A 15,760-nucleotide genomic window follows, 5' to 3' on the forward strand; every position below is an offset into this window, starting at 1 on the left:
ACCTTCTTGAAATTATCTTCTAAATCGTATATTAGATAAAAAGTAGAATAATTATCTACATAAGCATCTTTAGTTCTTGAGTGTTTTATGTAGAAAAGTCTATAAATTCTCCCATGGTAATAAGAGGGCCAAATTTCAACCGCATCAGGTGAAATTTGTTCCTTCATGAGGCTTGCGAAGTTAAATATTGGGGGGTGGGGAGTCGGTTTTTATGGGAGCTATATATAACTATGGACAGTTTTGGACAAATTTTTGTATGGTTGTTAGAGCACATATACTAAGATGACGTACCTAATTTAAATGGAACCGAATTACACTTACTCCTCCAAGAGGATCCGGAAGTCAAATCTGGAGATAAAACAAAAATATCATTAAAGACTGATATGGATAAATTTTTGTATGATTGTTAGAGGGCATATACCAATATGGCGTACCAAATTTCAACCGCATCAGGGAGCCACTGTGGTGCAATGGTTAGCATGTCCGCCTTGAATACAAAGGGTCATGGGTTTAAGCCCCGTTTCGACCAAACACCGAAAAGTTTTTAGGCGGTGGATTATTCCCTCTCATTATTCCCTGGTGAAATTTCTGAGAGTTTCAAAGCTTCTCTAAGTGGTACACACCGCAATGTGGAACGCCCTTCGGACTTGGCTATAAAAAGGAGGCCATTTGTCATTGAGCTAAACATATAATCGGGCAGCCGGTAGTGATAAGAGAGATTTTCACCAGTGTGTACCAGAGTTGGCCTGTCACAAACTGTGACTTTTGCGACATACATTTGCGACGGTATAATACGTATGTCGCAAAAGTCGTAAACCTACTGTAGAAAACCAAATGTTGAATAGAAGAAATCCTGAACATTTTTTAATTTAGTTTGACAGCATTCGCTGTGAGTTTCTGCAGAAATTTGTGAAAGTTTTCCCATGATCAAGCCTATTTTCTTAGGTGGTATCGAAATTCCCGTTGGTGAGTGTGCAAAATACGTTGGGGTTATATTGGACAGGAGACTGAACTTAAAGCTAAGAAAAGACGAGAAAATCCACGGTACTCGTGCAAAAGGCAATAGGGAAAATGTGGGGACTAAAACCGAAAATTGTGAACATTCTTAAGAATTGAAACTTCTTCACACATAACATCATCTTGGATATCATCGAATTCGCTGCCTAGCTGACGCGACTAAAGTATTTTCAGTTTGCGACTTTTTTTACTTTTTCTACATTTACGACGCGTATGTGACGTTTACGACGTTTAAAACTTTGCGACAGTCGCAAACCTAAAAAAGTTTGATACAGACCATCTCTGGTGTGTACCCAAAAAAAAAAGTTCACTTGCATTCAAAGATTTTAACCTTCCCTTAAGGATTTTGGTAATGATTCCGAGTCAAAGATGCGGCTGAATTGCTTTTATCCTAAATCTAAAGATTCAATATTTCAGTTAATTTAAGTACGATTTCTTTAAATAAAAAATGTATATCTCTACTTTAAGGAAAATTTGTCTAAGTAAGAAGACATGCGACTTTAACGAAGGGACGAAAATTTGCAAAAAGTTTGTCCCAAATTTAATGAAGAAAATTGTTAAAGCTAAGATTATGAACTTTAATTTACTTAAAATTTCATATTTTTTTAAAGAAATTTGTCCTTAATATTTTGTAAATTGAGAATCCTAAAATTTAGTTTGCGTAATCTTTAATATCACGTAAATATTTTTTTCAGTGTGGTATCACAATGGGCTCAATAGTCTAAGTGAGCCTGAATATAGGGCTGCCAATATACCTAACCTAAGCTAACCTGAGTGGCTCCGCAAGTCAAATTGGGGTGTCGGCTTATATGGGGGCAATACCTAAAACTAGTCCAATACGGCCTATTTACAATACCACCCGTCTCATATAACTAGCAACTATTCGCAAAAAGTTTTACGTCGATCGCTCGTTTAGTCCGGAAGTTTGAGGTATGTATGTGTAGGTAAGTCTACAAATAATTACGAATCGATACGGTATGTAGGGAGCCAGAATTGAAATATGGGGGTCGCTTATATGGGGGCTATATACAATTATGAAGTTGATATGGACCAATTTTTGTGTGATTGGGGATCGATTTATCTGAGGGCTGTATATAACTACAGACCGATATGGACATGGTTGTTAACGGCCATATACTAGCACATTGTACCAAATTTCAACTGACTCGGATGAAATTTGCTCCTCCAAGAAGCTCCAAAACCAAATCTCGGGATCGGTTTATATGGGGGCTATATATAATTATGGACTGATATAAAAAAATTCCTGCATGGTTGTTGAAAACCATATACTAACATCACGTACCAAATTTCAACCGAAACGAATGAATTTTGCTCTTCCAAGGGGCTCCGGAGGTGAAATCTGGGGATCGGTTTATATGGGGGATATATATTATTATGGATCGATGTGGACCAATTTTTGCATGGTCATTAGAGACCATACACTGAAAAAAATATTGTCGTGAGGTCAAAGATTTCATGTCTTTAAAATACGAATACAAATTTTGCTTAGCATAGAAGACGCATTTCTCTAAAATAAAGTTATTTTCTTTTGGACAAGGTCGAAAAACTTTTCAATGAAGTCGTATTGTTTTTATAATTAAGTGATTTGACTTAAAAATGGGTATATTAACATGAAAGAAAAAATGTATAGGCTAAGGTCAACTTGACTTTAATAATTCAGAAAAATTCTTTAAATTTAATGAAATTGTCCTTAAATTTGTTGTCTTTTTGCATCCTGACTACAAAGCAAAAAATCGTTCAAATATAGGACATGTTTTCCAAAACTGTATTTCAAAGAAGTTTTTTACTTCAAACATAGCATAATTTCTACTGGGAGTCGAGTCCCAATTTGGAAAATAAAGTTGCCGTTAACTCGTTTTTAAAGGACTTTGATAGCATATGAAGAAAAAAAGCTGAGAAAGCTAAGAAAGAAAATTAAAATTTGCTTCCTAGAAGCAAGTACACAAAACCTAAATTTAAAAGAGAATTGTGTCTTAAAAGTATCCTTACTTGTATTCTCCGCTTCTTTGGCTCGGAATCAATACCAAATTTTTTAAAATAAAGACAAAATCTTTGGAACCGAGTATGCTTTTTTTTCAGTGTATACTAACACCATATACCAAATTTCAGCCGGATCGGATGAAAGTTGCTTCTCTTAGAGGCTCCGCAAACCAAATCGGTGGATCGGTTTATATGGGGGCGATATATATAATTATGGACCGATGTTGACCAATTTTTGCATGGTTGTTAGAGACCATATACTAACACCATTGTACCAAATTTCAGCCGGAACGGATCAAATTTACTTCTCTTAGAGCAATCGAAAGCCAAATTCGGGTGTCCGTTTATATGGGGCTATACGTAAAAGTGGACCGATATGGCCCATTTACAATACCATCCGACCTGCGTCAATATCAAGTACTTATGCCAAGTTTCAAGTCGATAGCTTGTTTCGTTCGGAAGTTAGCGTGATTTCAACAGACGGGCGGACGGCCATGCTGATATCGACTCAGAATTTCACCACGACCCAGAATATATATACTTTATGGGGTCTTAGAGCAATATTTCGATGTGTTACAAACGGAATGACAAAGTTAATATACCCCATCCTATGGTGGAGGGTATAAAAAAAGAAAAAACTGTGGTCGAAGCAGGGATCGAACCCACGACCCTTGGCATGTAAGTCGGACGTATCAACCACTGATCCACGATGCCCAACTTAATGTATTTTTCTGTTGAATAAAGTTTGTTTAATCGGCTCGTGGGCGCCGCAAGCTATGCTAAATAAATATAACTTATATGGGTAATTGATGACAATAACGGCTTCATAGCTCAGTGGGTAGTGTGTTGGCTTACAAATAGCATGGTTCGCGGTTCGATTCTCCGTCCAGGCGAAAGGTAAAAAAAAAATTTAAAAATTTATAAAATCGTATAATTTCTTCTACATTGTTTGTATTACAGAAAAAGGTGCTAAGAACTAAAAAACCTCGAGGAAGTGAGAAAGATGTGAGGGAAAATGAAATTAGCCAGAAAAAAATGTATTTTTTTTTTGAGTTAGTCTTTATGAAATTGTTTTTACATCCTGGAAAAGAATAAACGTTTATCACAAAAATATATACTTTTTTTTCAAATACACTTCCTTTCGTTTGGGAGGAAAGAATGGTTTTTTTGCGTGTATAAGAAATCAAATCGAGAGTTCGGTTTATATGGGGCGTTATCTAAACTTGGATTATAGCATTATAGACCCACTTGTTTATGGACCTATAAAACTGTTATGGACCTATACCGAAAAATAGATCGATACACACAATCTTCGGAGCTCTAAAATATCTCTAGATTTCTTATTTCAGGTAAATCGGATACAAATTGTGGTGTCTAGATGCTTAAGACCCCAAATTGGGTATCGGTTTGTATGGGGCTGATATAGCTCATCTGTGCATAATTTCAGCAAGATTGCATGATTATTGAAGGCTGTAGCGTGACTGCAAAGAGAAAGAGAGACGGACATGGTTATCGTTTTAAAATTTCTTTCTGACTTTATATAGTCAAAAATCGATATTTCGATGTGCTACAAACAGAATGACAAAATTATCACCAACTATAGAAAAAATTATGAACGGCGATGTGGTGCCAAACGGAGAACAGACTGTGTCGTAAATTTTACGAACCTGAATTGTCTGCCCCATACGCGTTTACAGTCACCTTAGCACATTGCACAACCGACGCACTTGCCATAAGAACGTCTAACGATAACGTGAACATTCATTTTTGATTATTCGTTTACGTTTCCGTTTCATTTTATTACCGTCCGTTCACGATTTTGGAAAGTAATTCTTATACCCTGCGCCACACTGTAGAAAAGGATATTATAAGTTAGTGCATGTTTAAACCGACATCCCTACAAAATTTATACTAAAATATAATATCTTTGAAATACAGATGTCGTTTTTAGTTTTTTCGTTAAGCCATGAATTCTACTCAATTTATTACGATATTGATATTAGGTGATAAGTAATGAACCAAATAAATGTCCACTTGCTTTTCAACAACGAAAGAGTTCACTTTGGTAATATTTATTTTCTCCGGTTGGTCTCGTTACATCTGCAAACCTTTTCCTTTGGTCTTTTGTTGTTTTTTCCCGAGGAATAAATTTGGAGCTACGAGGTGATATTTCATTTTGGCATATAAATTCCTATTCCCTACTGGTACCATTCAGGAAGATTCCTCATCTAATCATTTTTTGGTCCTAACGAACCGGATACTGAGAGTCGAAGAGCATCACTAATTCTGGTAAAGGAATCATCCACTCCTGATACTTCATTCTTGGATCATCTCTGTTTCCAGGTTATTCCAGGTTTGCATTCCATTTTGGTTTATGGTATGTATTCGTTCAAAACAAGTTTAGTCTAAATCAATCAATTGACAGAACTAGTGCGTGTGACCGGAGAGACTAATTAAACACGAATTAAGAAACTCGTTTGTCCATTCTGCCAGTCCGTTTGCAACGTAAAAAGAGCGAAGTTAGCGCAGAAATAAAATTAAAAATTTCGACTGAAAATATATTATTTTCGAGTAATTTCTAATTGTGTTCGTCTCGACCTAGTGCTGAAAAGTGGTACCGATTTATTTCGGATTTTTGGTAGAGTGTCAGATTTTATATGTTCATGTGAAGATTACGAAATTTATTTCTTTAGAGAAAGAAAGGGTAGAGAAAGTGTGATATGTTCATCTACAACAAAATCTAAAATAAAAGTTTGGCACATAACCTAAAGGTGTGGGAGACACGTATTATGTACGTAATTATATTTTTTACGTAATACTTGGTGAAATTCATGAGTACACATATATGTACTTCTACGAATTCGCATATTGTGGATTATCCGTTATTTTTCTTATTTCATCTTGTCCGAGCATTTGTTGGTATGTACTTTTTACATTTCTATTCTTTGATTACATATTTTTTTTCTTAAATTCGCCTGAGCAACAAATTTACCAAAGAAGATCTGTAAATAAGTGTGATAATTCCAATATAACAATATCTTCCCGAGAGAAACTAACATTCCAATTTTCTCTTTCTCATGATACCTTTTTGTAAACCTATTATTATACGAACTCGGTGAAATATTCATCGGCGAGTTAATTTCTATTGCGATAGAAAACATTGAAAGTAAAATTGCATAAGTAAAACTTTGCAGAATCTTGGTTTAAAAAAAAAAAAAAAAACCAAAAACAAAAAATTATAATAACCGTATATTCAAATGTTTAGCGACATTTCGTTTTTCGTAAATTTTATACATTTTTTGCCGTAGAAGAAGAAGCATCCAACTCTCTTTCAATTTTTCTTTTTCTACTTTCGGTTCAGCAATAGATTCCAATTCCACCGTTCCTGCTCGTTCATTTTACTCGTTGTTAACCGATGCAAGAAAATTATATTAAATAAATCACATTTTACAAAACTTGCAAACATAATTCCTGAAGTGAAAAAAAAAAAAATCATCTTTTTTACCCATTCTCATTAAGCGTTCAAGCTTTTATTGAGCATTCAAGTTTTAAACAAAACAAAAAACTCTGTGTATCAACACTCAGTTCTTAAGTTCGTAGTGCAACACTGGCAGACAAAAGTTTACAAACTCTTTGTTGTTAATAGTAGTCCAATTTATTATTTTATTAGTTTACCGAATTTCTCATATATTTTTACCCTTAACTTGCCAATATTTCGAAGGATTGATATTTCTGTATACATTGGTGTCTCATATACATTGGTATCCTGAGGGGTCATTTATAAGGCATATATGAATTAGAACTCACCCTACAATTAACGAAAGGAAACGCAATACATAATTTTGTTTTTACATTATCCGCCACGTAATTTTGTTTTTCTTTGAGGCTATAACCACGCAATATTTGAACATTTCTATCAAGAAGCGCATTTGTCATCTCCCAAAGTTTAGAGGGTACGATTAATTTCTGAATTCATTTTCGTTTTCCAACTTGGAAATTCTCTTTTTGTTGACAATGACTGCTTTAGAAAGATTTATTCGGTCCAACGATAAGTTGGTTAATTTCGAGCAAGAACTGACTGATCAAGTCATAGCCGACTCGAGTATCTTTGCCCTTGAGGTTCATAGGGATGAACTAAAAGCCACATGGACTACGATCAAGTCTTTATATGAGAAATGTATCGACGAACTAGACAGAACTTCAAATGCCAGTCAGGCTCGGAAAACGCGCGAAACCAAAGATAAGGACACAAGCTCAGATTCTGAGGAAGAGGGCTCAGAACTTGATAGCATCAATGCTCGTTTTCATGCCTCTTATGAGACGTACGTTAGACTGGTCGCCAGATTAAGTTCGGACATTCACACCCGATCGGTAGCTGAAACTTCCTCACAGCCTACATCTCCACGTAACAATTTTCATTTGCCGCCTTGTGATACCGAGTCCTTTAAAGGCGATTATCAATCTTGGCCATCTTTCAGAGACATGTTCTCAGCCATCTATGTTCAGAATTCAAGCCACTCGAAAGTTCAAAAATTATTTCATTTGCGTAATAAAACGCAAGGTGAAGCTTTTGATATTGTCAACAAGTGTCCTTTAACGAATAGTGGGTTTGATATCGCCTGGAGAAACCTAGTGGAAAGATTCGAAAACAAGCGTTTACTGGTACACAGTCAATTGCGTATTCTCTTTAATCTGTTACCAGTTGGTTCCGAATCAAGCGAGGAGATAAAATGCCTTCAGCGTGACATGAATTCATGCATTTCCTCCTTGAAATTGTATGACGTAGATATATCGAGTTGGGACGCGATATTCATCTATATTTGCTCCACAAAGCTCCCTCGAACCACTCTGTCATTATGGGAACAATCGGTTCAAAACAAAAAAGACATTCCGAAATGGTCGGCTCTAAATGAATTTTTGTCCAGTAGGTTTCAAACATTAGAGACGGTTACAGAAATTAACCTCCAACATAATATGAAGAAATCTACGCTGTCACACCCTACTTCGAGAAACCCCAACTCCTCCATATCCAAGAGAATTAATAGCAACCATGCTAAAGTCTCTTCCGCCTCTCCTACTAACATTACTTGCAATTTGTGTCCGAATGATCTCCATCCAATAAGAAAGTGTCCAAAGTTTCTTGGAATGTCTGTCGACGAGAGATTTACTTGCATCCGAAGCCTTAACCTGTGTATAAATTGTTTTTCTCGTGGTCATTCTATTAAAAAGTGCAATAGTTCCTATAGCTGCCGCTTTTGTCGCAAGAGGCACCATTCTCTTTTACACAGAGGTGATAGTACCACGCAAAATGATCTGGTTCATCCTCCTAGCACATTACAGTCCACACAGCCCCACATCCAAATAGAATCGAATCATTTGGCTGAATTACCACCTCTGCACGTAATGTACAATCGTGCTTCGCTGCACATGCGCAAAATATTCTCTTGGGCACAGCTGTGGTAAAGATCAAATACTTAGGGCTAGAATACCTCGTTCGAGCCTTGATAGATTCTGGCTCTCAAGGGACATTTATTTCGCAAAGGGTTTTTGACCTCCTCAAGCTACCCTTTCAACCAATCGAGGCTGAAATTTCGGGTTTAAATGGGGTCACTTCTGCCAATGCCCGAAAACTTGCTTCGTGTTCCATTAGCCCAAGATTCGATTCCAACCTAGAGTTGGGAATTAAAGCGTTGGTAGTTCCTGGGTTATCCGGAAATCTACCTAGCAGCTCAATTTCGCCTGATATACTGGAACATTTTCCAAATTTCCAGCTGGCCGATCCAAGATTTTATGAAAGCTCTCGGATCGATCTTCTGATCGGAGCCGATGTTTTTAATAGAATTTTACTCGACAATGTGAAGCGTAATATTTGCGGCTCCCTAATAGCCCAAGAGACTATATTCGGGTGGATTGTCACTGGGCCTGTCCAATGCAAATTGAATATGTCATCTTATTCCACCTTAGTATCGTACCTCACAGAAACTAGTCTTGAGAAACAGATTAAACGTTTTTGGGAGGTGGAAAATATTCCGCAAGATCCCCTTCCATCGTCTTCTGATGAGTATTGTGAGAAATTGTTTTCCGATACCACTATTCGAGATAGTGATGGTAGATATATAGTATCACTGCCATTTAAAGAGTCGTTTTTGGACATATCCATTTCTTTGGGGCAATCTAGAGACATTGCCCATGCACAATTTCTCAAAAATGAAAACCGTCTTTTGAAGAATTCCGAATTAAAAGTACGGTATGACTCTGTTATCAAAGAATATCTGGAGCTTTTTCACATGGAAAGAGTTCCTTCTCCAGCCACAGACGAACTTTTTCAACACTACTATCTTCCACACCATTGTGTTATGAAACCAGAAAGTACCACAACTAAGGTTAGAGTGGTATTTAATGCATCGTGCCCTAGCTCCTCGGGTAAGTCCTTAAACGATGTACTTTATCCTGGGCCTGTTCTCCAAAGGGACATAACTACTCTTTTATTGAGATGGCGTTTTTATCGTTATGTCTTTAGTGCCGACATCGAAAAAATGTACAGGCAAATAAGGGTCAATCCAAAACACACACCCTTTCAGCGCATTGTTTTTCGTTCAGACCCTTCCGACCAAATTCAAGACTTCGAATTAAAAACGGTGACTTTTGGCATAAATGCAGCACCATACTTGGCCATTAGGACTTTGTTGCAACTTGCCATTGATTCCAGGGACAAGTTTCCTTTAGCCAGCCAAATCATTGAAAATGACATGTATGTTGACGATGTAATCACCGGTAGTCATGACATAGAGTCGGCTTTGCTTGCCAAACAACAGCTGATCTCAGCACTCCATTCCGGATGTTTTCCACTTCGGAAGTGGACATCCAATTCTTCCGAAATCCTAGGGGATTTGCCAAGACAACATTTATTGACCGAAGATTTCCTAAGCTTCGATGATAGTAGTCAGACGAAGACATTAGGAGTGCGATGGAACGCAAAGTCCGATCATTTTATATTCACTACACATATGTTGTCGCAAAGGACTCAATATACTAAGCGACAGGTTCTTGCGGATATCGCCAAGATATTCGACCCAGCTGGGTGGTTAGCGCCCATTGTGGTTGTGGCGAAAATATTCATGCGCAAAGTATGGCTCTCTGGCGTGAATTGGGATGAAAGTATTTCATCTGATTGTCTACGTGACTGGATGAAGTTCCGAGAAAGTTATTCCAAGATCGATAGCATACAGTTGCCACGGTGGGTCTCATATTCTCCAACCTGTCAAATAGAATTCCATGCATTTTGCGATGCGTCAGAGAACGCATATGCCACAGCCATATATGTCCGAGTGCATTTAGATAATGATTTGATCATTGTTAATTTGTTAACGTCAAAATCCCGTGTCTCTCCAGTGAAAACGATTTCTATTCCCAAACTTGAGCTTTGTGGAGCAACCCATTTGGCTGAGACTGCCGATTCCATTATTCCTTTCATGAATATTCCCAATGCCGAACTTTACAAATGGACCGATTCAACCATTGTACTTGCGTGGCTACAGAAACCGCCATGTCAATGGAAAGTATTTGTAGCCAATCGCGTTTCCATTATCGCAAACAAGATAGGGACAGACAAGTGGTTTCATGTTGATACATCATCTAATCCTGCCGACTTAGCAAGTCGTGGCGTTTACACCCAAGAACTCATTAATAGTCGGTTATGGTGGCATGGCCCGGAATGGCTTGGACAACCGAAAAAGTTTTGGCCTCCTAGTACCACTTTCATCCCCGATACTGATCTCGAAAGAAAACCTCTACGCGTTAACGTGGCTAGCGTCCAAGAAACTCAAGATATCTTAGAAAGATTTTCATCCTATGGACGTGCAGTTCGAGTTATGTGTTATGTTTTTAGGTTCATCCACAAATCGAATAAAAAATATGAATCGTCCCAATATACATCAACCTTACTGTCCGCATCTGAGGTAATTTATGTCAAAAATCGTCTTATTACGATTTCTCAAAGGAGATATTATCCTACGGTATATAAAGCATTATGTAACAAGTGCGACGTGCCAAAGACATCATCCATTCTTAATCTGAATCCCTTCCTTGATCGAAATAATATTATTCGCTCTATGGGTAGATTGGTTTATTCACCTTCTCTTAATTATGATGAAAGACATCCGATTATTCTGCCCTACAATGCGAATCTCACAAAACTCCTCGTTGAATTTACTCACATTCTCTCATTGCACGGAGGTAACCAGCTGGTCATGAATCTAATTCGAATGCAGTTTTGGGTTCCACGATTGAGAAACCTTGTGAAATTGGTAATTCATAATTGTAAAACATGTGTCCTCCATAAAAAGAAAACGCTTTCGCAAATTATGTCCGCTTTGCCTCCCGAAAGAACCACGTTCCATTGGCCTTTCTATTCGACTGGTATCGATTTTGCAGGCCCTTTTGACATCAAAAGTTTTGTTGGAAGAGGCTGCAAACTTACAAAAGGCTATGTTTGCCTGTTCGTGTGTTTTGCTACCAAAGCGATTCACTTAGAATTGACTTCCTCCTTATCCACTTCGTCCTTTATCGCGGCTTTCCAGAGGTTCATATCACGAAGAGGTTGTCCACGTCACATATACTCCGATAACGGCACGAATTTCGTTGGGGCCTCAAGACAAATAGCCAGAGATTTCCTTGAAGCATCGCAAGCAAGTATTGTTTCTCAATTCGTTCATCAAAATGTGTCCTGGCACTTCATCCCGCCTGGCGCCCCACACATGGGAGGTTTGTGGGAGGCAGGGGTTAAGAGTTTTAAAACTCATTTCCGCAAAGTGTCAGGTAACTTTAAATACTCATTCGAAGAGTTTTGTACACTTCTACCAAAGTTGAAGCATGTCTAAACTCTAGACCCATTTCAACCATGTCTGAAAATCCTGGGGATTTAAACCCATTAACACCAGGACACTTCCTTACCGGGCATTCTATACTAGCTCCTCCTGAAACTATATCCGATGATCGCATTGAATCAGTGGTTAATCGATGGCAACGCGTTAAGGTCTTACATCATAATTTCGTCCAGAGATGGAAATCCGAATATTTAAAGGAGCTTCACAAACGTAATAAGTGGAAAAATCCTGAAAATAATATTGAAATCGATTCGATAGTAGTAATCCGCGACGAAAATACATCACCAAATGAATGGAGAATCGGTCGGGTAACTCGACTCTTCCCAGGAAAGGATAATCGAATTAGAGTTGCTGAGATATACACCCCGAGGGGAGTTTTAACGCGACCTATTGTAAAGCTCGTTGTTCTTCCAACTCAGTAACGTCCGTTTATTCCCTTAGCTCATTATTTTATTATAATTTACTTTCAGATATTTGCTTACTAATATTCATTCAAATGCCACGAATTGTAAAAAATCGTCCCGACAGCCATCAACCGAATGTTAGACGTCAAAACAAGCGTTTTCAATGCCGAATTTGTTCCAAGCACCATCCGTTGCGACTATGCAAAAAGTTTCTGTCGATGGACTCAAAAAAGAGGCAACGAGCCGTAGAAAGATTTAACTACTGCATTAATTGCTTAGCTCACCGCCACTCCAAAGCCGGGTGCTTTACTAAGTCAGGTTGTCATATATGTCGTCGACGTCATCATACTTTACTGCACCGAAACCCCCATATAGAGCACGACAACAAGGTAATCGACACTCCAGCGGCATCCGCCATGGCTGCAACCTTTCAACCACAAGCCATTACCATTTTGCCCACTGCCATAGTAAAGATTGTTCATGGAGGTCGGTTACATCCTATAAGAATTCTTATTGACACTGGCTCTTCAATTAGTCGTGTATCGAAGAAAATTGTAGAAAAGATTGGAATCGCAATTGATCGTGTTGGAGACTCACTCATGTGCCAAGTAACTTTTCGCTCTATTTCAGATCGTCAACTTAAGATTACTTCTCTTATGCGCGTTGACAACCGCATCGAAATGAAAACACCAGCCAAAACTCTACCGAAGCCTTCTAAGGAAAAATTCGTAAATTTGATAATGGCGGATTCGGAGTTTCACGAGAGTAAGGTCATTTCTATGGTACTAGGCGCTGACCTATACCCCAGGATAATGTTGGGTGGAATAATACCTAACATCGACGGAAATTTAATGGCCCAGAATTCATCCTTAGGATGGCTAATCTCGGGGAATTGTCCCATGTAAAAAAAAAAAAAAAAAAAAACATAAATGTTAAATTCCTTTACAAAACAAAAAATGTGAAATATGAGTATCTGAATTTACCATTAACTAATATAAATGAAATGCCAAACTAGATTAAGATCTCTCTTGAAACCAAAACAAGGAAAATAATATATATATATATATATATATATATATATATATATATATATATATATATATATATATATATATATATATATATATATATATATATATATATATATATATATATATATATATATATATATATATATATATATATATATATATATATATATATATATATATATATATATATATATATATATATATATATATATATATATATATATATATATATATATATATATATATATATATATATATATATATATATATATATATATATATATATATATATATATATATATCTATATAAATACACACACACACATTGATGGTACCCATCAAGGGGCCCGGAATGTTTAAACCGACATCCCTACAAAATTTATACTAAAATATAATATCTTTGAAATACAGATGTCGTTTTTAGTTTTTTCGTTAAGCCATGAATTCTACTCAATTTATTACGATATTGATATTAGGTGATAAGTAATGAACCAAATAAATGTCCACTTGCTTTTCAACAACGAAAGAGTTCACTTTGGTAATATTTATTTTCTCCGGTTGGTCTCGTTACATCTGCAAACCTTTTCCTTTGGTCTTTTGTTGTTTTTTCCCGAGGAATAAATTTGGAGCTACGAGGTGATATTTCATTTTGGCATATAAATTCCTATTCCCTACTGGTGCCATTCAGGAAGATTCCTCATCTAATCAGTGCATATGTTTGCAACACCCAGATGAAGATGTGATCGACACAGGGTGTCTTTGGCAGTAATGCTCAGGGTGGGTTCCTGAGTCGATCTAGCTATATCCATCTATCTGTGAATACATTTCAAAGTGTAGGTTGCAGTTTTAGTTCAATCTACTGCAAATTTTGCACAAGTATGTTTTTTGGGTCAAAATAGACCCTTTTTTTTGGAAGAAAACGGTTTAGATTATGATATAGCTTCCATATATTTTTTTTTTTGATTTCGGCAAAAATGTCCGAAATACCCACATTTTCCTGGTAAGTCAAAAACTTGTAAAAATTACTCTTACTTGCCTATACTTGTAATACATATTTATCGACCGATAAATCATAAATACACTTTTTCAAAGTTGACTCAAAATTGGTGTCGAACTCAGTTTGGTCTTCATGCATCTTGAACCGAAATTCCATTAAACTTTTTAATTGAACTGTATTGAATTGAAATGTATTGAAGTGAAATGTGTTGAACTGAAATTGTATATTCTATAAAAATTAGATCTAGTTTGTAAAACAATGAATTAAGAACAATACAACACTGAATTAAGATTTTTGTAATGACGGGTGGCAACACCTTTTATCTTTTTTATCCGCTCTTATTTTATGAGAAGGTTCCTGTCATGTAAAACAGGAAACCTCCTTCTTCTTGCCGCTTGACTGTCAACCAGATCATCTCGTCGCCCATAGGAATCTCTTCCCTCTCTCAACCATAATAAATGTAAGTGACACCAAATCACACCTGTTTTCATTTGGATTGCCGTCGAAGCAACTTGCGGTATTTGCTAGAGTTCCCAATTCAAACTGGAACCTAAGTTCCACTCAACAACCAAGCACTGGTGTATTCACGAACCTAAGTTCATTGTTGTTGCAATACATTCGGTGTCTTGACGAACCTTATTTCACTTCTAAATCTCGCCAATAATGTTTCCCAATTTTTTTTACTAACACTGTGTTCCACCCCAGGGCATTGGCCGACTTAATTTTAATTCTATGGATTTTGTAGAAGTCTAAGAAATTTTGTCCAGATCTAGTCAGATTTAAATGTATATATATTGGAACGTAAACCTTTATATAAAGCATATAACACAATTGACGGATTTGATATGGTATCGAAAATGTGTATCTACAAAGTGGTTCAGGGTATAATTTAGTCGGCGCCGCCCGACATTAGACTTTCCCTGATTTTTTGTATTAGTGGGATATACACTCCCTCCATTCTGTGGATATAAAAATTAGTTGAAATACGAAAAGACTTCTTCAACTATCCAATACTTCCTTTATCCCAAACTAAAACAATCTAACGCAATACAAAAGAAAAAACCCAAAAACAACTTTTGCATCATCATCTCTTTGAATTAAAACATATTTTGTAAATTATAGACTCTGTTTCAGGAAACATGAAAATAATCCTGCCCTCTTCAAGTTTTCTCTTTCAATTTCTCTTTGAACTTTACATTTATGCAATTGGGCACCAATAAAGTGTAAAGTATTCAAATATCTGCCTAGTTTCTTGAAGGCACTTATGTTGCAGTTCTAACAAGACACTTGTGGTTTGTGGCATTTTCTACAATAAAATCCAATTTCCATGCAAACCTAACAGCTCTCGATATTCCGGTGATGTGGCAAAAGGTGATTATCATTACAATGATAGTGATGCGATGGGATAAGAAGGCATGGTGAGAG

The 15,760-nt window shown here is 36.7% G+C and overlaps 1 protein-coding gene across 1 annotated transcript; it reads left to right on the forward strand.

Annotated features, from left to right (window-relative positions):
- The first annotated feature begins 7,032 nt into the window (after positions 1-7,032).
- Positions 7,033-12,388, forward strand: LOC142224554 (uncharacterized). Its single transcript, XM_075294339.1, has 4 exons — positions 7,033-7,942; positions 8,527-11,835; positions 11,883-12,295; positions 12,374-12,388. Exons 1-4 carry the CDS (start codon positions 7,033-7,035, stop codon positions 12,386-12,388), a joined length of 4,647 nt encoding a protein of 1,548 aa, XP_075150454.1.
- Positions 12,389-15,760: the final 3,372 nt, after the last annotated feature.

This window comes from Haematobia irritans, chromosome 2, assembly GCF_050003625.1.
Source record: "Haematobia irritans isolate KBUSLIRL chromosome 2, ASM5000362v1, whole genome shotgun sequence".
Taxonomy (NCBI): Eukaryota; Metazoa; Arthropoda; class Insecta; order Diptera; family Muscidae; genus Haematobia; species Haematobia irritans.